The 25,888-nt window shown below is 38.4% G+C and overlaps 1 protein-coding gene across 16 annotated transcripts in view; it reads left to right on the top strand.

The window, feature by feature from the left end:
• Window positions 1-25,888, top strand: part of madd (MAP-kinase activating death domain) — a 58,215-nt gene that overhangs the window by 17,679 nt on the left and 14,648 nt on the right. For 5 of the 16 annotated variants that reach the window (XM_084405996.1, XM_084405990.1, XM_084405999.1 and 2 more), the window contains exons 5-23: window positions 4,590-4,899; window positions 6,969-7,100; window positions 7,186-7,299; window positions 7,414-7,494; window positions 8,926-8,982; window positions 10,285-10,457; window positions 11,214-11,449; window positions 11,814-11,973; window positions 12,607-12,710; window positions 12,851-13,047; window positions 13,136-13,389; window positions 13,485-13,624; window positions 14,295-14,393; window positions 20,519-20,627; window positions 21,545-21,731; window positions 21,841-21,991; window positions 22,341-22,544; window positions 24,013-24,069; window positions 25,697-25,797. In XM_084405996.1, the coding sequence (XP_084262122.1) occupies window positions 4,590-4,899; window positions 6,969-7,100; window positions 7,186-7,299; window positions 7,414-7,494; window positions 8,926-8,982; window positions 10,285-10,457; window positions 11,214-11,449; window positions 11,814-11,973; window positions 12,607-12,710; window positions 12,851-13,047; window positions 13,136-13,389; window positions 13,485-13,624; window positions 14,295-14,393; window positions 20,519-20,627; window positions 21,545-21,731; window positions 21,841-21,991; window positions 22,341-22,544; window positions 24,013-24,069; window positions 25,697-25,797 (2,866 nt within the window). The remainder of the gene's footprint in view (window positions 1-4,589; window positions 4,900-6,968; window positions 7,101-7,185; window positions 7,300-7,413; window positions 7,495-8,925; window positions 8,983-10,284; window positions 10,458-11,213; window positions 11,450-11,813; window positions 11,974-12,606; window positions 12,711-12,850; window positions 13,048-13,135; window positions 13,390-13,484; window positions 13,625-14,294; window positions 14,394-20,518; window positions 20,628-21,544; window positions 21,732-21,840; window positions 21,992-22,340; window positions 22,545-24,012; window positions 24,070-25,696; window positions 25,798-25,888) is intronic. The other 11 variants (XM_084405989.1, XM_084405997.1, XM_084405994.1 and 8 more) reach the window with 4 other exon arrangements.

The raw sequence follows: 25,888 nt of genomic DNA, 5'->3' as shown, positions 1-25,888 counted from the left end.
ACAGTCCCGCTCGCAGGCCTCAATTTGTTTGCAGTTGAATTGTCCTGCCAAACCCCTTTTATTAGCTTGCAAGTGTGGAGAATAATTTAACCAGTACAGCAGCCTGTGTTGAGTGTTCAGCTGTAGTGAAGTAGTTCCATTTTTATCTTTTTCTTGCTTATTCAGTTGAATTTTGATCATCTGCACTTCAAATTGAAATATTTATTAAGCATTCAGGGTTTAATGATTTTTTTGCAAATAAAGGTATGAATGGAAAAACATCTGAGATGAGATGAAGACTCCAGTCATATGAGAAGTTGTTTTATTACACAGTGGGTAGTATCAAATCTTGAATATGTCAAGATCACGTGACTCACTTTTTCAGAAACCCTCAGTTATAGGACACTTTTGCTTGCGGAATGAATTATTCATGGCTGACTGGAAATGGAGTATTTCTACAATGGCATCTGTGACTTTAGCTTTTGCCTGATGCTACATTTACATTGCTAAGTGTTTGTCCATAGTTAGTGGTAGTTTGTGTTTGTCAGTCATCATACTATAAAGACTCATTCACACACAGGACAATAACTATAAAGTTTTAATAATCATTCTAATTATATCAGAATCGGGAAGTCCACACCACAGCTGTAACAATATTGACATCCAACATTATTGGACATTTTCATTATAGTTGTGGCCTAGTGTGAATGGGCCATAAAATGAATAGGTGCACCAATAACCATCTTCAGGGTGTTTTTTTTTTTTTTTTTTTTTTTTTGTGGTTTTCCTTTGATGGAGGCTTAAAAGTAATGACACTGAATCAGATTCCTCCTGTGTTTAAGGTTGTGACACACCAAGCTAACGGTCGGCCAATGTAGGGCCGTCGATGAGCGTCTGTCTGGGCTAGTTTTTGCAGCGTGTTCCACACATCGGCTGTAGTCAGGCCCCCGTCGATGACAGTTCGGCCGATTCAGCATAGCGAGAGAGTCAGTGCATGAGAATAAAAGTGAAAGCAAGCAAAGAAGTCATCTTACGTCATCTTACCTGAGCATTCCAATATGCGAATACTTTCATATCAACATTAGCTTCCTGGAATGAAGAAAGTGTTCAACATGATTTATGTTCAAAATACTAAGCGAGCGCTGCTTTGTTTACGGTTTGTATAGGCCTAGCTGCAGTCCTAGTTTAAGCTTCCGTTTTTAAATGACAAATATAGAGAGCTGCTGATAATACAGTTATTACTTACAGGCAGAACGTACGTGCTGGTTGGCAGGAGTCTTTGCGGTGTGCTCAAGTAGCCTACAGCTTTTTGTCCCAGACACAGCAGACGCGAGGCGACAACACAGGCTTTCGTCGCCGCTAGTTCTTTGCTGTCGGCTTTGTGTGTCACAGCCTTTAGACTCATCTCAGTCATGAAAACAGACGTAAAGCATGAATCTGTTTGTTTATAAAAATGAATCAAACTTAAAGCTGTTGGAAATATCAGCACATAATCGTGCTCTTGACAATCGTAAACAGCCGACAGTTTGGCTAATGGACTATATTACTTGGTGAAAGCTTAGTTTATTCTTGCGTTGTGCCTAAGTAGACCTACACCCTCATTTATTGTTTTAATCAGAGTGCCTACCTACTTGGCAGTCTCAAACATGGCCTTATATCACATTGCAGTGAAAATTTCAAATAGAAATGACTCAGACACCATCAAGAGTTTACTGTGTGTATATGTGCCACTATAGTGACTTTGCAGTGAGTGTGTTATCATGTTCTCTCAGTACTGCAGTGACCTTGGCTTTACCCACATTTGTAGCCTTTCAGTATGCACGACTCAACCTTGTAATGACAAAACACACCATGCGTCATACTGTTCTCAACTGGGCTACTCTGTGTGAGAATAGCCATATGCCAGTCCAATTGCCTAATCAACAAACCAGAAATCAGTTTTCACTTTATCAGCAGACTTAAACCACTAAAACAACTCAGTTTCACTGTTGTTGTTCTCTATTAATGAAACACAGGAAATCTGCGGTTATGGAAATCCAGGAAGTATAAGGGGAATTTTAAAATTGTAATGTCTAGGCCTGGAAAAGTCCAGATTTCATATACCAATAATCGGAACATCAACAACTGTTCAAAATTTGAGTCAGTAAGATTTATTTTTATTTTAATTTTTTTACTTTTATTTAGCAAGGACACATTAGATTGATCAAAAGAGCCAGTAAATACTAAATGCTTATCTTTTGAACTATTCATCAAAGAATCCTGAAAAAAATGCATCTCGGTTTCTACAAAAATATTAAGCAGCACAATGGCTTTCTGCATTAAAGAATAATACGAAATGTTACTTGAGCACCAAATCAGCACATTAGAATGATTTTTGAAGGATCATAAAAATTTAAATAAAAAAAAAATCACAATTTGCCATCACAGGAATAAATTACACAATATTCAATTCAATTCATATTTATTGTGTGCTTTTCACAGTGCACATCGTGTCAAAGCAGCTTTACAGAAAATAGCAGCTTTACAGAATATACGTTGTCCACATTACAATTTAGAGTGATCTGTTATCAGAGGTAACTGTCTAATATTACTGTTTTACTGTACATATTTTTAATCAAACAAATGCAGCCTTGTTAAGCATAAGAGACTTCTTTCAAAAACATTTAAAAAAAATCTTACTGGCCCCCAAACTTATGAAAGTATGTTTTTATTTATGGCCAGTTCTAAAATACTTAATTGGGTATAATGTTGCTCTTTTTTTTAGTGGAATCTGTATAAAATGGTTTTTTTTTTTTGCTTATCTAGTAATTGGAATGACAGTAAAAGTATGTAACTTCATTAGACAAAAGGTGCAGGTGCAAGAAGTATTTTGCATATTATAATATTACATTAGCGTCATATTTCAGTGCAGAACTGTGGTTGGCTAGAGAGTCAATATTTATTAGCATTCAGTCCCTAAACAGGCCTGTCTTAATACGCAACAGTTTAACTATATGCAGCTACACCACAGATTAATAAAGACGTCTCAGTGGTTTTGACACCGCAAATTGACAGTGGAGGGGGAAAAGATAACGACGGGTAGAGTGAGAGAACAGAACATGTTAAGAGCTAGAGAGTGTGTGGAGCTGGTGGAGACAGGCTGTGTGACAGATTGAGGCCACTGACTGTTCTCAGAGAGCAGCTGTGAGAAGTGGGAGTTCTCAGATGAACCAATTATGACTTACTGCAGTACCTCAACTCAGCCCACACAACCATAGTCTGGCCTGTCTGGATCTTTAAAAGAAGACACTGTGTTATGTAGGGATAAATGATGGACCAGAAAAGCCTTGGCAAACTAAAACCAGTATTATAGGCAAAAAGGTCTCCAATGATAATTGCAAGTTACTCTTAATGCAGTTGTTCTCAACCTTTTTGACTTGAAGGCTCCCCGGTTTCCAACGCAATATTCAAGATGTAAAATATGACTTGTTTACATCTTGCTTTTATGTTTGTTTTAGCATTTAGATTAGAGTTAGATTATTTTAATACTGTAATAATTATACATTTAAATACTTTTAAGTCATCATATCATGTGGCCCCCTTGGAAGTTTGATGAGGCCCTCTAGTTGGCCCCGGCTCTGCAAGAAAACATAAGGATACATGCTGACATTATTCAAACCCCTCTTTGCCTGGGGGCGTTTCTTAACTTTTGGAGGGCGCTGTACGCATTTTAATAAATCTGGATTGGACATGGTCAGCAATAATTCTTGGGTGCCATTGCAATGATGCTCAGTTGGTATTAAAGAAATAGTTCACCCACAAATAAAAAATTAAGTCATTCTTTTCAGACATGCAGAAACATGCATAGGGTTTGGAATTGTATTAGTTCTTTATTGAAAAATTTGACCTTGGTTGTTGGTTTGCTGGACACGAGACTATATTTGTGCTGCAGTTTACTTTGACTTACCCAGGAAAAGCCATAAGTGCACCATTTTGAATAATCAATCTTGACACAAAACAAAAAACCTATAAAAACCCAAGTAATTATCCATGTACTTTCTTCTCTGTGGTGAATGTATCTCTTGTGTTCCGTTTGCGCATTCACGTCATCAACTTTTTCATCTGAATGTCATCTGGAAACCGGAGTTCCAGTCTGTAGATACTCACTTCAGAGAAGAAAGCATACTTTTTGTTTTTGTTTTTCTGGGCATCATGGTTTGTGTAGTTAACATACACTTTGTATGTTATGGTGTTATCTAGTGCTTGTAGAGCTTTTGAACTTTGCGCCTGATCACTGTGGTATCATCATTTTACTTAAAGTGATTAGGCTAGTAGTTTAATCCTGAACCGTAGATGCCAGCTGCCACTGTTTTTGTGCTCTTTCTGTCCTCTCTAGAATAGACCACTGAATCAAGACGATGCCTTAATGTACTGGACAGTTTGAAAACCAATTAATGAACAGCAATTAAAAGTTAAAAAATTCAAGGAATGAAATAGAAACGTGCAGCAATATGAACAAAGATAACTGAAAAGGGAAGAGAGCTTGTCATACTTATTCTTGGTTGTACTTTTGAACCCGAGCCCTGATCCTTATAGAAAAATGTAAATATGTGTGTATTTCTTTCCCCCAGGGACACAATGTGGCGTGTGTTCACAGGCGCTCTGTCCGTTGAGGAAAAGGAGAAGGGCAGTCAGGTGCTACAGGACCTGAGGGAGATCGAGTCATGGGTATATCGGCTCCTGCATTCCCCAGTGCCTGTCGCCGGTCAGCGACGTGTTGACGTGGAAGTGCTTCCCCACGAGCTGCAGCCTGGACTGACCTTTGCCCTTCCAGACCCGTCCCGCTTCAGCATTGTAGACTTCCCTCTCCACCTGCCCCTGGAGCTGCTGGGAGTCGATGCTTGTCTGCTGGTCCTGGCCTGCATTCTGCTGGAACACAAGGTATGGATGGCCAGAGGAACACAACTTAACTCTATCAGATGGCACAGGCCCATAGATTACCATATTATTTGTGTACTATTTTCATGGTGCTATAAGATACATCAAAGAACATGGTACCTCCATGGTAAATGTCCAGAAATACCATGGTACTTAACGCATGCACCATATAGCAGTACCTTATCAGTTATTGGCCGATGTTAGTTAGTTTTATTTAATATTTCAGCATCAGTCAATGTTGGATATTTAATTGTTTATGCTCATTCCCCTATTTTTACATTTAGATTACCTTTGCACTAGTAATTTAATAACACTTAAATATAATACATTTATATTCATATTATTATGTAATATTATTATACTACTCAAAATGAATTTTCAGTTTATCTAGACATAATAATATTTTATTTTGTAAAATTTTATATAAAATTCTAATATTGACCATTTATATTATATCTTATCATAGCATGAAAATGATTATCAGCCAGATCCTAATATATTCCAGTGGTTCCCAAACTGGGGTATGTGTATCCCTAGCGGTATGTGAGGTACACGAACAAAATGCTGAGTTTTGCCATTCATTTAATTCTACCCCCACCTTAAAATAACATTAAAACCGAGCATGTATTTCTAACAGGCAAAATGCCGTAAAAGGTCAAATACATGACATCCAATCAAATTACCTCATCTTTTGCTGTCAAAACTGACTGCATCCACACAAGCAGTGCGCATATGATGAAGAGTATGCTGCCTTATTAAACCGCACTACATTACTGCCATTCTCGACAATGCACCTTTGTACAAGTGGGGTTTTAGCACTTACTAGCATAGGAAACAAATATAGACACAGGCTGTGCATAGAGATAAATTTAAGACTCAAACTCTCTTCAATGCAAGAACATACCTTGTGTGAGTTCTTGTTTTTAATGTTGATAGTATATTATATGAGCAGAATCCAGTTTTTTTTTTCCTGAATATCCACACGATTGCAAATGTGACATTGATTTTATACAGCAGTTCGACAAACAGAAGGGTAATATTAAGTACATTTTAAACAGTCAGTATTGTTTGCTCTATTTTGCATAAAAATAATTGTTCCAACGAAAGCCACAGCAGAACTGAAGCGAACAGCGGTGTTTCGTGAAAGAATCAGTTGCTTTGAACGAATCGTGAGAGTCAATGGTTCATTGACCCATTTATAAATACAGCCACTTGCTTCGTTACTGAATGAATGAATGACTCGATGATGACTCACTCATCAAGACAGTGACTTACGCCACCTACTGGTGGTTTAAGTTTAATGTTTAAATGTATCGCTTTGTTTTTACCATCATTACATATCTCTCTATTAAACATTTTTTTTATTTAAAACATTCTTTATTTGTAAAGGTAACAATGCACTGGAAAATTAATTTAAAGGTGCAGTAAGCGTATTTTTAAAAACGCTGTTGAAAGTGGATCGGACCGAGCACCTCAGCACACTTGGATGGGGGTACGCAGAAGGATGTTAAATGCCTCAGGGTGTACACGCAAGTTTGGGAACCACTGATCTATACAATACTGGCATATATTTAATTAATATAAATTCATTTGTAGCAGTTGAAATGTATTTTCATTCATTTTATTTTAATACAGAATTAGTATGATTACCGACTTTGATCACAGTATTGAACTGAATTTTCATAGTGCATTGCTATTTTAAACTCGTATAGGAGTAGTGTAATTCTGAATTTTCTTCTGAGCTTGTTGTATTTTTGGCACTTAATGTCTCACAAATATCCTTTAAGGTTTGTGTTTAATATGATAGTCGAGCATGCATAGTGAGAGGTACTGATGTACATTTTTAAAAATCTTTTATGCTGTATTTACCAAGATTATTGGACAGGCTGACACTTGAGAGCAACAACATTTATAAAATACAGCTTTTGAAATATACACTATTGCTGTGTCATTGATTAGGTTAATGGTTGTCTGTAGATCTGCTGTTTCATGCAGATCTAGTCTTCATTTTGTCTATGTGGGTCACACTGATAGTGACAAGGGGACTTCCTCTCACCCTCTGCTGTCTGTAGGTGGTACTGCAGTCCCGAGATTATAACGCCCTCTCAATGAGCGTCATGGCGTTTGTTGCAATGATTTACCCCCTTGAGTACATGTTTCCTGTCATTCCACTGTTACCCACCTGCATGGCCTCCGCTGAGCAGGTAACATGACATCTTTTTTGTGCAGTTGGTGTATAAACAATGAAGCTCTCTTTATATCTGTCAAACACATCTCTTTTTTTTCTAGCTCCTGCTAGCACCCACTCCATATGTCATTGGTGTGCCTGCCAGTTTCTTCCTGTACAAGACTGATTTTAAGATGCCTGATGACGTTTGGTTAGTGGACCTGGACTGCAACAAGGTATATTGACTATACACGATCTGGAACTAACCAGACGGGGGGTTGTGGATTCTAACATGTTGTAAATTGTGTATATAGCGGTCTTATGTGGGTTGTATATCTTTATCCCTGCAGGTCATTGCTCCAAGCAATGCTGAATTGCTCCCTCCCCTTCCTGAACCCGAGGCCTCTGAGCTGAAGAAACACTTAAAGCAGGTAAATGAACCAGATGTTCTCATCTCTCTAAGGAGCCCTACCATTAACTGTGAATCTGAAGTGAACACTAACTAGATTCTAGAAGCAATGCATAGTAATTATACTGTCATCTAGCAGCTGCTGTAAACATGACTAATTATAATAGTGCAATTAAACCAAAGAGAAGGCTGACAATGCACAGATATTTTTAAACTATCATTTGAAGCCAAATGCAGACATAATTAGACATTTTCTGATGTTCCTAAAGTTTGTTTACCAGTTCATCTTTTAGTTGATCACTTATGTATTTTAATGACTGTATATTCTCCCCCTTTTTTGTTCCAGCTCTTGGAGGTAATAAGTTTTGAGTTTCCCCATCTATAGACTCGATAATGGTTCTAGTTTTCTCGCTTAACCCTTTACAATCCCACATAGACCCTTATCTAGAGCTTCTGACCTGATTCTGGGCACCTCTGAGCTTAATCAAACCCCATTAACATTTCAATGTTTGTCATCGATCATTGCGATACACTGACAAACTCTGTCCTTCCTCATGTCTCTTTAATAGAGACGCATTTCATTTGACCACAATCTGTTGTCTTTGTGTTCGTTAGTCTGCAGCAGAATTTCTCAGCCAAATTGATTTACCATTTTGTTTCATCTTGCATCAAACATAATTATCATGCTGTCATTGTAATATCTCAAGCCAAAATAGTCAATACACTGAATCATCAGTTGCGTCTCCACAGATCGTGAGTCGTGACTCTTCATTCGCCCTTATGAATCACCATTAATCAGATCCTCATTTTCAGATCATAATGGTTTTAAAACCTTTTTTTTCCCCAGTGGTTTAGAGACGTACAGTAGTGCCCTGTCATGGAGAAAAAAAAAGAGACACACAGTGGTTCAAGAACTCCATGAGCCAATATGGAAATTTATATTTTTCTTGTCACTGTCATTCGGTTCTATTTCACACTCAATCGAGCTTCAGATTTTAGGGGACGGTTTTATGTAACATCCTTAACATCAACATGAAATCAAAATTCACTCTGTTCACATCACCAAAAAGAGTATCCTGTTTTGCTTTTTGTTCATTGAAAATCCTGTTTCACTCCTTCATCACATTAATGAAGTAACAGTAAAATAGGTTGAGAATACCATTTTATCTTGACTAGCACCTACCAAATATGATTTAAGTTTTGTACACATTCTCCATTGACAAGTTTGTTTGAGATCTGCTTCCCTTTCCACTTCATAACCCACTGGTTTTCTGTGTACACTCATACTGTCCAGTTAATGGTGTGTTTTGTCTTCAATTTTTCTCTATTTGTCTCTGTGTTTTATCTCCTTCCTTGAATTGTCTCCGCTCACCTTTGGTCACATGATTTCCTAAACTTTCTCAGTGACAGGTAGTCATGTGACATTGCCTCCATGTTTTCTTGTGTCCTTCAGTGTCTGGTAAGGTTGACTGTGATCACCCAAAAGCAGATCTTCGCCTCCGATTCCAAGGTTCTCAAATCTTTGCATTTTGAATGTGCACGGAAAAATAACTCCTGTGTCTCCCCCTGTCATCAACAGTCGTAGACCTATACGCATACACTCTCAGTAACCTTAACAAATATTGAAGTCATACAGATACTTCTTTATTCCACACCCTTTGAATAAACACACTCAGAAACTCACACACTTGTGACTGTGTTTGCCTCCATAGCCTCTAACTCTCTGCACTCTTCCTCCACTTCTCTCTGTGTGATGAAGGTCTGATACAGAAGCCCCCGTTTCTCATAGCACTTACTATGTTTGGCTTGAGCATGTTCCAATGCAACTTCTCACTTACATTATGCTCATTAACCCAAAGCAAAAAATCTTTGTGAGTAGCAGGAGCAGATGATGCGATTGGTTTGGTCATATGGCGTGGCAAACGCAGGGTCTGATGGAATGCCAGCTGAGAGGCATTGAGTGAGCAATGGCAGAATTCCCAGAGTGCTTTGTTAATGGCTCTATGTGATGACCGCACCCTTCCCTCTAACGTTTTTACTGTTTGATTAAATTTTTTATGCAGCACAGTCGTTTCAGGCAATTGCTTTCTCTCTCATCCCTCTGTAACATTTTCAGAACTTTAAAGGATAAGTTCACCCAAAAATGAAAGTTCTGTCATCAAAACACAAATAAATTAATTTTCAATAAAATCTGAGAGAATTCTCCCCCTGCATTAATTCCACCAAAACATTGATGCTTTAGTTTCATAAAGAGTTTGGAAAAGTAATCCATATGAATATTCAGAAGAGACACGATCGCTTTATGTAATGGTAAACTAAAGCTCAAATGTGCTTGTTTGACATGTGAGAACCAATGAGGTTTTTTCTTGTGTGTCATGCAAGCACATTTGAGCTTCTGTAAGAACCAGTGAGGTTTGTTTTTATGTTTTTAAGCACCATATTTGATGTGCTCTATGTATGTGCGTTTATCAGTGTATATATGTAAATAACAGCCTAAATTAAATAGATATTAAAAGATACTACTGGGTTTGGAAGTGTGTAAATAATGACAGAATTTTCATTTTTGGGTGAACTATCCCTTTAATCTAATTTTGTATAATCTTATTTAAATAAAAAAACACTGACTTTGGTTTTACCTTTGCCATTCAGGAGATAATAAATGTAGGCCTGCAATGTGAGGCATGATTGCCTGAGGCGATAGTGCTCTTACTTCAATCTTCCCTGTCAGGATTCATTGTTGAATTGATCTCTCCTGTATCCATATTCCTCCTCCACCTCTCTCTCTTGCTCTGTCATCAATTCCTCCATGCAGGCTCTGGCTAGCATGAGTCTGAACACACAGCCTATACTGAATCTGGAGAAGTTTCAGGATGGACAGGAGATGTCTTTGTTGCCCCCTGGTCGTGACAAAGCCTCCCCCTCCTCCACTGAGTTCAACCCGCTCATCTACGGCAATGATGTAGACTCAGTTGATGTTGCCACAAGGTATGAATTATTGCATAGCCTACTCTATCTGACGGGATGGGATTGACCGGCGTTTCTGTGTCAATACTGTGTAATTTTAGTGCCATTTGAGGTACCAAATGGATCTAGAAAATGAGTTTTTTCCTAACATATAAAGGTCCAAAAGCCATAACATGTATTTAGAATTTCAAATATTCGTATACAGTCAGTCTCATTCACTAACTGTTTGTATGCTTGAATTTAAATTATGATTTATCAATAGCTTTCGTGCTAAAATGTATCCTTAATTTATGTAAAATGTTCAAACAACTGAAAGCACACATGCGCAAAATCATATACCCTTGGTGGCCTTATAAACATGTTAAGATGGAATTCTTTGAGGACAGCACACTTGGCATTGCTTGAGGATCTTGCTGCGTGTCCTGTCAGGCCAGAGCGTGTTTGTGCGGAAACTCCTTAAACGGAAGTGATTTAGCTGCATTTTATGTAAATGACTAAACGTAGGCATGCTGTCCCTCATTTAGAGTACTCCAAATTCATTAACATTACAATGATGCTTTGAACAAATGTATGTGCACTTGCATGCGTTGTGAATCAGATTTTTTTGGAGAGAACTTCTCCTGTGTGTATTATACAGATAATCAATGCAGTTATTAGTGAATAAAACCCATTGTTTTTGTTGCATAAAATACATTTAAAACAAGCCAAAGAAAATTTCTCATAAAATATTTGTTCTGTTCTGCCCCATAATGTACATGATTTTGATCTTGCCATTAGGGTGGCGATGGTGAGATTCTTCAACTCTCCAAATGTTCTACAAGGGTTCCAGATGCACACACGCACTCTGCGCCTTTTCCCCCGTCCTGTGGTGGCGTTCCAGGCCACGTCTTTCCTAGCCTCTCGCCCGCGGCGGAGTGGATTCACCGAAAAGCTCTCCCACACCCAAGCGGTGGAGTACTATGGAGAGTGGGCTCTCAACCCCACCAACCTGGCTTTCCAAAGGATTCATAACAGTAAGAGACATAGATATACCTGATCCTTCATCCTTAAGCTGCCTTTTCTTTGACCTCCAGATTTGACTGTCACACTTTGCCCCCTTGTGGCAAATGTTAAACAGTGTAAATGTTAAATAATGTAAATAATTATAACTGACTTTATTCATATCTGCCCATTCTAGATGTAACGGGTCTTTATCGTAAATTTAGAAATGATTGATTCTCATCTTTGCAAAAAATCAAATCCCATCTTCAGTTGTAACTTCTCCTAAGCAGTGTAAAGGCAGCTTTAAACTTAACTGCATGTACAGTTTCACTGTAAAGACTGTCCATTATGTGTTTCCCACTATGTGTGTAGTCAGTATTACTGTGTGTATTTCAGATGTGTACGACCCTTCTCTAATAGGCGATAAGCCTAAGTGGTACGCCCATCAGTTACAGCCAGTATTCTACCGTGTGTACGATGGAAACTCTCGTCTGGCAGAGGCATTGAGTGGACCCCTGCAGGATGAGACCAATGATTCAGACCCAACAGATGACAGGTTGAAAACACCAAATACCCACTTATACTTGTCTATTAGTTTTTGTGAACGTGCAGCTTTATACACCATTCAAAAGTTTGGGGTTAGAATGTTTGAATTTGTAGAAATGAATACTTTTATTCAGCAAGGGTGTATTTAAATTGATCAAAAATAACAGTACAGACTATAGTAATGAAGTGTTACAAAAAGTTTTTCTTAAGTTCCTTTTATTCATCAAAAAAGCGTAAACAGTTTTGGCAAAAAAAATTAAGCAGCACAACTTTTTTCAACATTGATAATAATAATAATAATAAGAGTTACTTGAGCAGCAAATCAGCGTATTGGAATGATTTTTGAGAGATGTGACACTGAAGACTGAAAATTCATCTTTGCCATCACAGGAATTACATTTTAAAATGGAAAATTGTTATTTTAATTTATAATAATTATACACAATATTAGAGTTTTTACTATATTTTTGATCAAATAAATGCAGCTTTGCTGATCATAAGAGACCTCTATCAAAACATTAAAAAATCGTACCAAACCCAAACTTTACGGTAATGTATATTTACATAAATAGATTTTTGTGTTCAAAATGTTTTTGACTTTTTAAAATTTGATTTATTTGTTATTGTTTACTATTTATTTCAGTGGTAGTGACAGTGAAGCATATGATGACTCCAGCTCTTCCTACTCATCTCTTGGAGATTTTGTGAACGAGATGATCAAAGGGGACATACAGGGGGACACACCAAGTTAGCTTCTCCATTATTAGTCTCTTTCCTAACCATAGACTCTTTATCTTACCTTATTTATCACTTTATAGAGCTAAATCTTGATTAAACTCAGAACTGTTGAGAAGTTCAGCCTCATAATTGTTCCATTTGCTCTTTAGATGTTGACCCCCTGACCCATGCTGCACTGGGAGATGCAAATGAGGTAGAGATCCATGACGTCCAGGAGTTTAAGGGGGAGAGCGGTGACCCAGAGCCGGAGGGTCCCCTAGAGGCAGCGGACAGCCAGCCGCTGCGGTCCAGCTCCAGCACCACGGCCAGTTCCAGCCCCAGTACAGTCATACAGGGAGTCAACCATGTCAGTGCTTAAACTACATGTGTTATCTGAATCTAGCGCAAAGCCTCATATGGTGTGATACCTAAAGTGTGTGTGTTTCTTTGTGCAGGAGCAGAAGGAACCTGTTGATGTAGAGGTGACAACAAGTGTGCCCATCCAGAACTCTGTCCCAGGATTGGGTGCTCCACCTTTTACAAGACCCACCCTTGATCCGGTCCCTGTTGACCCAGGCAGTAAGAAGCGCGAGTATGATAATCCCTATTTTGAACCCCAGTACGGCTTCCCTACAGAAGAAGATGCAGAAGCAGATGAGCAGGAGGAGAGTTACACACCACGATTCAATCAGAATCTTAATGGCAACAAGTATGTATTTGTTAATAGTCCTACACAAACACACAGAATTGATATCTCAGTTGCACAGACCAGCACTCAAAATCCTAAACTGTGTGTGTGTTTAGGCCATCACGTCCATTGAGACCCAGCAGTCTGAAGCTTCCGGGTGAATCTGACGGGGAGGGAGACTCCAGAAATAGCTCTCCGAACTCCACCATCTCCAACAATAGTAATGATGGCTTCGGGGGACTCATGTCCTTCGCCAGTGAGTGGCCAGCTTAGCATCACCTCTATTCATTCCTTAGTAGCTCATGCTCCCGTTGCAAAATTGGACATAAAAATACTTAAAACGCAAATGAACATAAATGTTTTTTGAAGATATTTGCTTGAATTTCTGACTTGACTTTTGTCTTGAAAGAAGACCTTAAACAAACGTTAAAATTATTGAGATATATGTGAAGGTTACATGGCATCCTACTGTTCAAAAGTGTGGTATCTGTACGATTTCTTTCATATAAAAGAAATGTATACTTTCATTCAGTATTTTATGACGTGATTACTGATGTGACACTGAAAACTGGAGTAATGGTTGCTGAAAATTCAGCTTTGTCATCATAGGACTAAATTACATTTAAAAATATTCAAATAGAAAACAGGTATTTTACGTTGTATTAATATACTGTATACAAATAAATGCAGATTTTATTAGTTTATGAGCCTTCTTTCATAAACATGAAAACATCTTACCGATCCCAAACCTTTGGACAGTAATGAAAATTTATATTTATAATAAAGAAGAGTATCTTCAGTAGCATATTGGCTTTTACTGAAGACTAACTAGGACACTGGACTAAATTTCTGCTATTTTTACAATTCGATTACACACAAACGTGTGATTCCCTGTTGTACATTTCTCCTGAATCGCGTATGTGCAGGTAACCTGTATAAAAACCACGGCACCAGTTTCAGTCTCTCCAGTCTGGCTCTGCCTAATAAAGCTCGAGAGAAGAACACACCGTTCCCCAGCCTCAAAGGTACACACATCCCCTCGGATCTCTCCATGTGACCTTCTCGTTCATCCACCCATATGCTCGCCCTGTCTCATTCCTCCAGTCTAGTCCAGTTATCTTCTTCCTCTTCTTCTCTCCAAACCCTTTTGGTCTTTTCTAAGGCAGTGTAACTAATGCTTGAATCACTCCAATTAGTCTGAACTTGTATATTAACTCCACTGCAGTTATTTATGAGTCAAATAAGAATAGACAATAATAATTCATTTTTAAAAATCTGTACTTTAAAGAGTTTTTTGTGAACGAGAAAAGTCTGTTTAGTACAGGCATTAGGTATAGAAAGACTCCAGCCTCAGCTGTTAAAAAGTAAGGAATACTTATTTACTTATGTTGACTAGTTTTCATTTTTCCACTTTTGTTCTCTTCTTCCTTTATAATTTGTTTTATGTATTTAATTTAAAGAATATTTTAATTTAGATTTAACAGAGGACACAGATGAAGGTTTGTGGGAATGTTACCTGATTTCTTTTCCCCAACCCAAGTGTTATCCAGTGTTGCTGCCTTGAAAGTGACGAGTACCATGCCTCCTCTTTCCTCCGAAAAGAAACTGAATAAGTGGAAAATGGTGGAGTAGACTAGGGCTGGAACTAACGATTATTTTTCAATCGATCAATCTATTGATTTACCTAATGGTACTATTTATGACAAAAGATAAGGTTTAGGCCTAATTAGGAAAGGTGTTTACTATGGCTGCGTTCACGGTCACTTTTTGGGAATTTACTGCAGCAATTGCTTACAAGTGTGAATCCTGAAATGTTTTGTTCAGTCAGGAGATTAAAGTAGCTGCTTGAAAATGTTAATTTAGCTGTATGATCAAACAGCTGAAGTCACAACCGCATTCTACACCGGACGCGATGCGCCGCGACAAAAGATAGTAGATTATAATCAGTGATGTTGTCGACGCGACACGACCACTGATCTATATAATGACATAAATTAAACAGTAAACTGATCGTTCTATTTATGACGTACTCATAGACTACTTCAAGCACTTGTGATACTTCTTCTCATAGGAAGGACAAATGGATTTGCAATGGCTGCTTTGTCGCGTCCAGAGTACCATAGCGGTAAACATAGCACCAGTATCAAGCATGGCGGTGTCCATAAAACCGTCAAGTTTTACAACGATTGACAGCACGTTAATAAATTAAACGAGTCCAACTCGCCTCGCGAGTTCATCCATTACATATTTTAAATAAACAAAAACAGCGTTAAATGCTTTGCAACCGGTTGCAGACAGTAGGCTATGTTTGAGCAGCACGTCTCACACTATTTGTATATAACGTTAACTGAATGCTGTGTAAACGCAGCCGTATAAAGCACAAAATATGGGACTGGCATCCCTATTCTAGAGCTGTGTAAAATTTACTATAATAGTCAAAACACTTAAGCTGCCGCCTCGTTGTTTTAGGTAGGAGAGCCCCGGGATGTTTTCTTTTCAGATCCTCCTGCATAGAAGTTGTGCTGCTGTGGTTTGCCATTTCAATTTTACAGAATTTATTTGGTCTCTGTTTAAAAAATTCCCTCACTTTCGATATTTTTGTAATAACGGCTGATTTTCAGCATGTCCAGAGTAGCAGCTGCTATCATTGAGGAACATAAACAGCGCAAGCAAATCGACTAATTTACGTAATCAACGTAATTGATTACGTTGACGCGTTGTTCCAGCCCTAGCTAGCGTAGACATAAAGTCACTTTCTAAGCTAGCAACCAAGATTCTTTTTTTAATGATCTTGTTATTGTTGACTTTATTTTCTGTTTGTTTATTATTTTGGATGATGTTTGTGTTGCTCAGACGATGGTGATGACAGTCCTGAAAGTCCTGGTATGTTTCATATCTGTAGTTTGCCCTAATGAGAAAACAAATTGCTGTTTAGTAATATAGACCCTATGAGTCCTGAGAGAACGAGAAACTCTGCCCACTTTTCTCACTCTGAACCTGACTGACAGACTTGCATTGGTTTCTAACTCCTGTCCTTGATGCTTCCTTTTACACCCTTGAATCTGAACTAAACACCAAACAGCATTTTGTCACGAACTGATAATGTCTGCTATTTCAGGGTTGGAAAATAAAATCTCATGGGACAGCAGTTTGGAACCTCTAAGATGGGGGATATATATGTGCTCACATATATCCGCTATTCCTTTCCTCCTTTCCTACTCTGTGATTGTTAGTAATGAACATTTTAATGGTGGCACACTTCTTAGTAGACAACAGCCAGCTCATGGTTGCATTTCAAAACATTTTTCTTTCTATACAGAAAAGATTTTTCTGTAGCATCGGAATGATACGATTTTTGACTGCTCCTTGTGTTGTGTGCGGTGTGTTTTTGAAGTGATCTTTCCTTTATATGTGTGTCACCACAATTGGAAACAGAGTTGAGGTCTGTTCCATTTCAATTCCACCTGAGCTCCCTGGGTGAATTGAAGATAACAAAACCACAATGGGAGAAGTGCAGTCACTCAGTACATTTCAAGCTCTGGTCAGGTACAGAACTGAAATGTAGTTTCCACTAAACTTGGATGGTGAATTTCCACCAAAGTCTCGGTTAAGGAGACTTTGAAGTCTGGTGGTTGTGGTGTTTTAAAATAAATCGATGGTATGTCAAGGATTGTAGCTTGTATGCACAGAAAGTGTGCAGCTTTCAGCAGAGAATAGCAATGCTGCTTTTAGAGCCGGGTAGAGGAGAAAACCAATAGAGCCCTGCAGGAGACTAAACCACACTGCATTCCAGCTAGCATGTCGACTGGTAATGATTTTTTTCTTTTTCTTTTAATGTTGAGTGAACACACACATACCCCTTTTCACTGTCAAAACAGAGGAACAACAAATGGCCATCTCTAGTGTCAAAGGTAGTGTTGAACAAACAATCCCTCTAGCAGTTACATCGTGCCAATTTGAAGAATGTGCCCTTGGCCTTTTTTTCCTTCAACTTTTTGGGGGTTTATTGTGGAGGGGAGCGGTTTAAGTGGACTAAATGATTAGAGAGATGTTGTTTACACAGAAAGATCAGGTTATGATCAGGTCAAAAAAGGGAAAAAAAGAAACATAGGCATGCATTATTTATTCATTGTAATATGTAGAACATGCATTTACAAATTAGATTTACATTGCATGCTGACTTTCATTTTTATTTTTATTTATTAAATTAATCGTACATTACCTGTTTTTAAAAGCACTAAGCAGTTATTTATGGCTGAAACATATTATTAAATTCTAATATTAATATCTAATATTAATAATTCTGTTTATTATATCCAATAGTTTTATGAATGGAGTTTTGTAGAACTGCTTCATTCTTTCATTAATTACATGTAATCATAGTTAATCAAGACCTTCCAAATCACAAGATATTCTGACTAAATGTAAGTCTGGAATGCTCAACTAAAATACTTATCTTTTTCTGAATTCTGCCTTTCTCTTATTTCTCTCTCTCTCTCTCTCTCTCTCTCTTTCATATTCCATGCTCTCTGCTGGTTTTCTCTGTTGTTATATGTACATGTGTTCGACGCTTGTGGTTGTGGGTTGATGTTTGGACTGGTTCTGTCTGGGCCGGTTTTGTTCTCTGTCCCCTCTTTGACCCCCTGCACTAATTCTGGCTTCTGTGTCCAGTATTTGGGCTAAATTCTCTTATGGAGATTGTAACAGAGATCGGCCCGGGGAGCGGAGAAGGTGGGTTCCGCCCTTTGCTGCGTGAGCTGCATGCTTCTCCAAAGCCAGTCAGCTACATCTCCCAGCATCCTGTTCCACCATTGCTTCCTCATTCCTCACCTTCGACTGCCACCTTTTGTTGGATGTCAGTCACTGTGATTGTAACCGTTTGACTCTTTTGTTCACATGCATCATGTCTTCTGTTGATGGACTGGGCCTGTAGACTAGGACTGCGGTTATGTCATATAGAGAGACTGATGATGTCTGTGAGACTTAGGATCAGACTATGGGATCATATATACAGTATATGACCAGATAGTGAAGGAAAAGCCAAAAAATATTCACGATACTGCTGTGATACTGCTTAAAAAGTATCTCATGATGTTTGTTGAGGGTCCAGAATGTGCAGATCTGTATTCTATGCAGAATAAGCAGAAAATGGCTACTTTGACCGTATTTTATTTATTTGAAAATGAATGTGCTGATTTTATGAAAAAATGTGCAATTAACTGGTTTTTATCGCACGATAATAACCTATTGACTGTACATTATAGTTTGGGGTTTGTAAGTCTCTTATGCTCACCAAGGCTGTATTTATTTAATCAAAAATACAGCAAATACAGTATATTTAAATACAGTAAATATAGTAATATTGTGAAATATTACAATTTAGAGTAACTTATTGCAAGTTAGTAATAATTACTATAAGATTATAATTTAATATTACAGCTTATTACAAAAATGGTTAGTTTATCTCAAGGTGTCCTTGTTACAGTGTAATTATACATTTAAATACCGCGTAATATTAATTAACTACATGTGATTACTAGGGTTTGGTTTAGGGTTAGTTGCATGTAATTATGCATAATGTATAGTAATTACTATAGAAACTACATGTAAAATGTAACAAGGACACTAAAATAAAGTGTTACCCAAAAATTATTACAATTTAGAGTTACTGTTGTTGTTGTTTTTTATACATTTTTTTTATGTAATTAATTCCTGTGATGGCAAAGATGAATTTTCAGAAATCTTCATTTTAGATCTTTCAGAAATCATTCAGGAAACTCAAATATTTTTTATTGTCATTGTTGAAAACACTTTGAAAACGCCGATTAATATTTTTGTGGAAACTGTTCGACATTTTCAGGATATTTTGATGAGAAGAAAGAAAGAAAGACATTTATTTTATAACATTATAAATGTTAACCATACGGTTACATTTGATTAATTTAATGCATCCTTGCTGGCCTCAAACTTTTGAACCGTAGAATATATATAAAGGAAATATACTAGTTATATGATATATTATGAGGTGTAATGCAGCTTATCACAGTCGAGCCGCAGTGCACTGAGCCACGTGAATGATTAGCTGTCCACTGGATATTCAGCATAGATAGTTTATCTCATTTAATAACAATGGTATTCTCTGTTTTAAATGACTGATCATCCTAGCAGGCTTCAATACATAATTCATGCATTTGGTTTTACTCCTATAAATTGTTTCAAAATGCATCTTTGGCAAGTTTGTAATAGCATATAGTTATTCATACTTCATTGTGTGGCATGTAAGTCTTGTCTAAAAATATTTCCTGGCCCAATCTAACATGTAATCTGCCACGCAGTGTGAAATGTGTGTGAACATGGCTTTTAATGCCCTTATATGTAGCACAAGCCATCAATGCACTGGCTGTGCTTTATGCATGTGAATCTTCAGATCTATGCACAGAGGCTGGATAGACACACACACTGAATTGCTTTGTGTGTGTTAGTGTATGTGCTGTTGCCGTACACTCACAGCTATAGGAAGTGTGTGTTGTATGATCATCTGAACTGAGAGGGCTTATTTCATTATTTTTGTTGTTTTGTTTCTTGTTGCCATCCAGTCTGTTTCTCACTCACACATTCTTCCACTCATTTTTCTCACTCTGTTCTTTGCCTGTATGTGTGTGTTTGCACCAACCAGCGTCATTGCTCCTGTACTGTAGCTCCCCTTACTGCTCCAGTCCTTGAGTCGCCCGCTGTCAACGTTAGCGTCATTAGTCATGTAATACCCCCCATACTGCAGTGTCCAAAATACTGAGGTGCAAAGGAATATCTGCAAGTTAAAAGCTGTGTGTGTGTTGTCATTTACTTATTTTGATTCTATACTATTACCAGACACAAGATTAAAACATCTGTGTGGGGGCCTTAGACTGCATTGTGTTTCTTAATGCTGTAGTCATTGTGTTTCTGCTGTGGTGATTAGATGTGTGTTTTCAAGTGAAATGTGAATTTGTAACGAAAGATTTCAAATGAATTCACTCTTTTGTGTGTGTGTAGGGGGGTAGGTTGGTGAATGGGTGGGTATTGACACATGGAAGCAGGTTCCATGTGACAGGCATACATACATACATGTAAGGTCTATATCCAGTCTGACAAAGTGAATGTTCTGTTATAGGGGCACGAGCTCCCAGAGCGCTGGTAGATCAGAAATCCTCTGTTATTAAGCACAGCCCCACCGTCAAGAGAGAGTCTCCATCTCCTCAGGGCAGAGCCAACAACACCAGGTACTGTATATTTCTTCATTCATGCACTATAATCCAAAACATCTTGCAAATTAGACAAATACAAGCAGATGTGATTAATCCAAATGAAAAAAGTTGTAAGAGTAGTGCTACCCTACTTATGGTAGGGGGTAATTATGATAAATGTTTTTTCAGGATTCTTTGATGAATAGAAAGTTCGGTAACACTTTAGTTTAGGGTTCAGTTCAACACTATTAACTAGTTGCTTATTAGCATTCATATAACTAGGATATTGGCTGTATATTAGTACATAAAGCACATATTAATGCCTTATTCTGCATGGCCTTATTCTGCATGACCCAGTACATTAAAACTTAACAACTACCTTACTAAGTATTAATAAGCAGTAATTAGGAGTTTATTGAAGGGAAAGTCATAGTTAATAGTGAGAACTGGACCCTAATCTAAAGTGTGACCGTAAGTTCAAAAGAACCTCCTTTATTTGAAATAGAAATATTTTTTAACATCATAAACATCATTGACACTTTTGTTCAATTAAATGCATAACTGAATGAATAAATGAATGGTAGTGTATGTACACTCACGTGCCACTTTATGAGGTATACCTTCAGAACTTTCTTAAATCTTCGTGGCATAGATTCAGCCAGGGGCTATCATATTGACATGATAACATCACGCAGTTGCTGCAGATTTATCGGCTGCACATCTATGATGCGAATCTCCCAATCCACCCCATCCCAAAGCTGCTCTATTGGATTGAGATCTGGTGACTTTGTCACCAATCGTACTACCACTCACTGGATATTTTCTCTATTTTTGGACCAACCCTAGAAATGGTTGTGCGTGAAAATCCCAGGATAAGAGCAGTTTCTTTTGAGTGCCTATGAAGTGAATATGTGGCTCTTGCTCCCTTAAACCTGGTCTTTTATGCTGTGCAGTGAGAACCAGCAGTTTCTTAAGGAGGTGGTCCAGAGCGTGCTCGATGGGCAGGGTGTGGGCTGGCTCAACATGAAGAAAGTACGCCGCCTGCTAGAGAACGAACAGCTGCGTGTCTTTGTGCTGAGTAAACTCAACCGTGCTGTCCAATCAGAGGAAGACGCTCAGCAGGAAGTTATAAGAGATGTGGTGAGTTAGAAATGACGAGTCAATCAAGTTGATGCTGAGCTAAAGCAAAACTAAAAAATTTTTACTCATGTTTTGCTTATTATATATTTTTGTGTACCTATACGTATAGGAGATAAACAGGAAAGTGTACAAAGGCATGTTGGACCTATTGAAGTGCACAGTGTCCAGTTTGGAGCACTCTTACACTAATGCTGGCCTGGGAGGCATGGCCAGCGTCTTCAGTCTGCTAGAGATAGCGCGCACTCACTACCAAACCAAAGGTAACCTTCATTTGAATGTCCAAATTAAGAAAAAATCTTAATGTTTAGCATTAAACGTGGTTTCTGCCTGCAGTCAGACCAATAGATATATAACAACACAAAGAGTTTCCACTTTCTTGAAGGTTCTTGTTCCTCTTCTTCACAGCCATGTGCAGCTTGGTGTCAGTCACTCTACAAGCTATTTACATAATCTTGGGTTTCAGCCTTTTTTCCATATTTGTTTAGAGAAATCACCTGTAACCTACCTTTTAAATTTTACTTCTATCCCTTTGTCTCCATGTGTCTTTGCTATTTCCTTTTCTTTCTATTTCCCTGCTCTATTTCCTCTGGGCCCGCTTGTGGCTCACAGACCTAGACAAGCGGAAACGGAGCCCCACAGAGGGGATTAACAGCCCAGGCAGTAAGGAGAGCCCATCAGGCCGAATGGAGAGCGCCAGGGCGGCAGGCGTGCTCCTGGTACCCCGTATACAATTGCCACCACCTTCCTCTGGGAAATCGCCACGGCAGTTTGATACACGGAGTCTGAACGAAGAGAATTTTATTGCCTCTATTGGTGTGTAAACAGCAGTCCTCATTGCATGCCCCCCCCCCCCTTCTCGCTGCTTGTTATGTTCCCTGAGCTCTCTGGGGGCCACGTGTCCCTTAGGGCCGCTTCCTCTATTTCATTAACTGTCTACACTGACTTTGTGCCAAAACTTAAGAACTACAATGGCTCAAGTGTTCCCTCACCTGAAAATGTTAATTCTGTCATCAGTTACTCATCCTCATGCCATTCCAAACCTGTACGACTGACTTTCTTCTGCAGAACAAAAAAAGAAAGATATTTTTAAAGTCACTGGTGTCCAAAACATTGACCCAACTGACCTTTTAATGTACAGACTGTTCCACAGAAGAAATAAAGTCACACAGATTTGCAACGACTTGAGGGTAAGTAAATAATGACAGAATTTCATTTTTGAATTAACTCATACATTGTAGTATGAGACAACTTCTGCAGTTCTGTTGCTTTTGGAGCCAACAAATATTTTAAGGGGGCATTGGTTGGTGTAGACACATTACTGGAATATTGTGATGCATACGAACCTAATTTACGTAGACAAATTCCGGAATGTTCAGCGTGTGTTTTTTCAAATCCTGTTTGCCAGTCCTGACTCACCTTAAATCCATTAGATGCATGTTAGTGAAAGACTCTATGTAGCCGAGAGTGAAATAGTGGACGGTGAAGGTCTTGGACTGTACCACTACTCTCTATAAAAGGGTCCTGAGCTGTTGTTTCCCCTGTTAACAGTCCTATGATGATCCCTAAAGCTAACCGCAGACACCTGCTTCCATTTGAAACACCTGGAGTGGCTTGTGGATTTTTAGGCCCAGGCCACTGATTGGCGGTCATATCTGGGTCTGTGTACAGGGGATCGTCCACCACCCCCTCTCCAAACCCCAACCCTCATTACCTTGCCTTGTCTGTCCTTCGGTAATAATGCACCTGCAATTCTACGGAATGTCTTTGAGACTGCACGCCCTGCTTTTGCTACACCTCATTTCACTCACCAGCTGTGAGGCTGATTTGTCGTTCTCATCTCACGCCTTTTGCACCTCCCAGACCATCCACCCTCACCTTGGAGAGCCATTGCCCATTATGGATGACAAGAATGGGGAAAGAAAACCAAGACATGAGGCTGATTTTTTGTGAAATCCATCATTTTGGCTCTTCAGGAACAGGGTTGCATAGCTTGGGATGTTTTGTAATGGGACCCGTAATGGGACCCCACTAGATTTAAATGATTGGATGGTTTTACAAGACATCAGATCCTTCATTTAGATTGCATATTGCTATGCGGACATTGCAAAACATCCTTACATTTTGAAAATGAGACTTTGCACTTGATCAGTTTTATTTATTGTTTTTTTATTTATTATTATTTTTCTCTTAAAAACAGCTCATCCTCCATATCTGACAATTCAACCGGCTCTCTGATTCTCTCTCTGTCTTTCTCTCCTTGCTTGCAATGCATCTTGGGTAGAATTGTGGAGCAAGCACCAGGATAACAGAAAGCAAAAAGCTTTGGAAAAAGAACAGAGTAAGATCACTTCCCTAAGCACCCAATTAGACTTTCCTTTGCAGAACTGCAAAACAGGGAATCTGTCCTTCTACCTGCACCAGTCCTCTTCCCTTAAACCACTTTCTATTGTGGGTAGAAACAGAATCTGCCCCCAAATACTCAACTACTTCTCAAAAAGCCCATTTAGACATGTGGCCCAAACATTTTGTCAAGGAAGGTATAAATACGGTACATAGGTATATAGATGCAAAGTTAAAATGGCGATCCATCCAAAGTAAATTTGAGGTATAAAATAAGCCCTGTACATATTGAAATGGAATCAATATTTGGGCCAATATTTCTAAGTTTGCAAATCTGACTCTAGACTAGGGATGTGCATTTTGGTTCATTTGACTGCTTGAGTACTTGACAGATATTGAGTACTTGTGTCAGAAAGTCTTTTTTGCAATTATATCGCGCCTTAGTGTTTTTTTTTAACGTCTCACTCAGTGTTTTTATGATTTGAGTAATTGTTTTTTATTTTTACTCGTTTAAAATAGTTCTTGACCCCTGGGCTAGAATGCGTTCCTGTGAATACACAGTGTTCTAAGCACCGTTGCTCACGCGGACTGAAAGTCAAGACTCTGTGTATAGGTGCCTTCCAATCAAAGCAATCACACTGCAAAGTACCACCTGATATTCTGTTTTAACCAATCACAAAATAATTATTAATCAATGCTATCACTTCCCAGTACTCAGGTACTCATGCCCATTCCTACTCTTGACTGGTTTGCTCTGTGTTTTACTTGGCAACTTGTCATTTCTTTAAAGCATTCATATTTTTCAACCATGATTGAGTAGATTTATCTCACATGTACTTAGATTTTTTTGAGTTACCACATTTAGTTTATTTTTAATTCTTATCAGGTGGTATAAATAAATGATAATCAGGTTAATTTTGAGTAGATTTGTATTTGTATTAAAAAATTTTACAGTTACTTCTCACTGGTTGACACTGAACACAGGCATACATTGTCTTTGGTTTTCCACCTCATTTTACTTATACTTACTATATTTTGATGCAAGTATGAGATGTGAGATAAACTACAATCATGTCATATTTCAGTTACTTGTTTCAGTCGAGTATTTAAAGAGTTTCAAAGATCACATGCATTCTGTTTCACTTGGCTAATTTTACAGTGGAAGATTTGGAGTATAATTTTTTTGGTCTTGATGCCTCATACAGCGTAATCAGTTGTAACCAAGTTGGGGTTTGCAAGCACAATATAGGTTTCTTCATTTAAGAAGCAGTGAGTGCGCTAGTAGCATCTGAAGCTTCCTCCTGTTCGATTAGTTGACTGTGTTTGCCTGCATGTGTGACTGCTTTTGTCTAGCATTACTGTGTGTGAACTGATCTGGCCCACTGTCAGCTGATGTGCTTCTGTGAGTTTCCCCAATATGACCCCAAGCATTATTTGTGTCTGTCTGTCTGCTCAGCATAGTCTAATGAGTGGCTGAAATGGCATTATTCCCAACGATGAAACCGATAACTTTCATGTCGCTCTGTAGAACAGAGATGGCTTCAGCTCACTGTTAGTCATGTGATGTCCCAGAATGCAGAGCAGAGAGTTAATGGATGGAAAAGCTGATTGTATGTTTCCTACAGGGGCCGATGGAGCAAAACAGCGTCTAGAAGGTGGAGACACTGATGAAAAGAAATCACAGATCAGTGCTGACAGTGGCCTCAGTGTGACGTCTGGTTCACAGGTTGGTGTTAACCTAATATCACAATATAAATCGACTGTTTTATTTTATTTTGAAGTTGAATGCATGGAAATATACCTATGCATACTATTTC

This window comes from Rutilus rutilus (genome assembly GCF_951802725.1).
Source record: "Rutilus rutilus genome assembly, chromosome: 3".
NCBI lineage: Eukaryota > Metazoa > Chordata > Actinopteri > Cypriniformes > Leuciscidae > Rutilus > Rutilus rutilus.
Note: the sequence above shows the minus strand (reverse complement) of the source record. Positions and strands in the feature narration are given on the sequence as shown.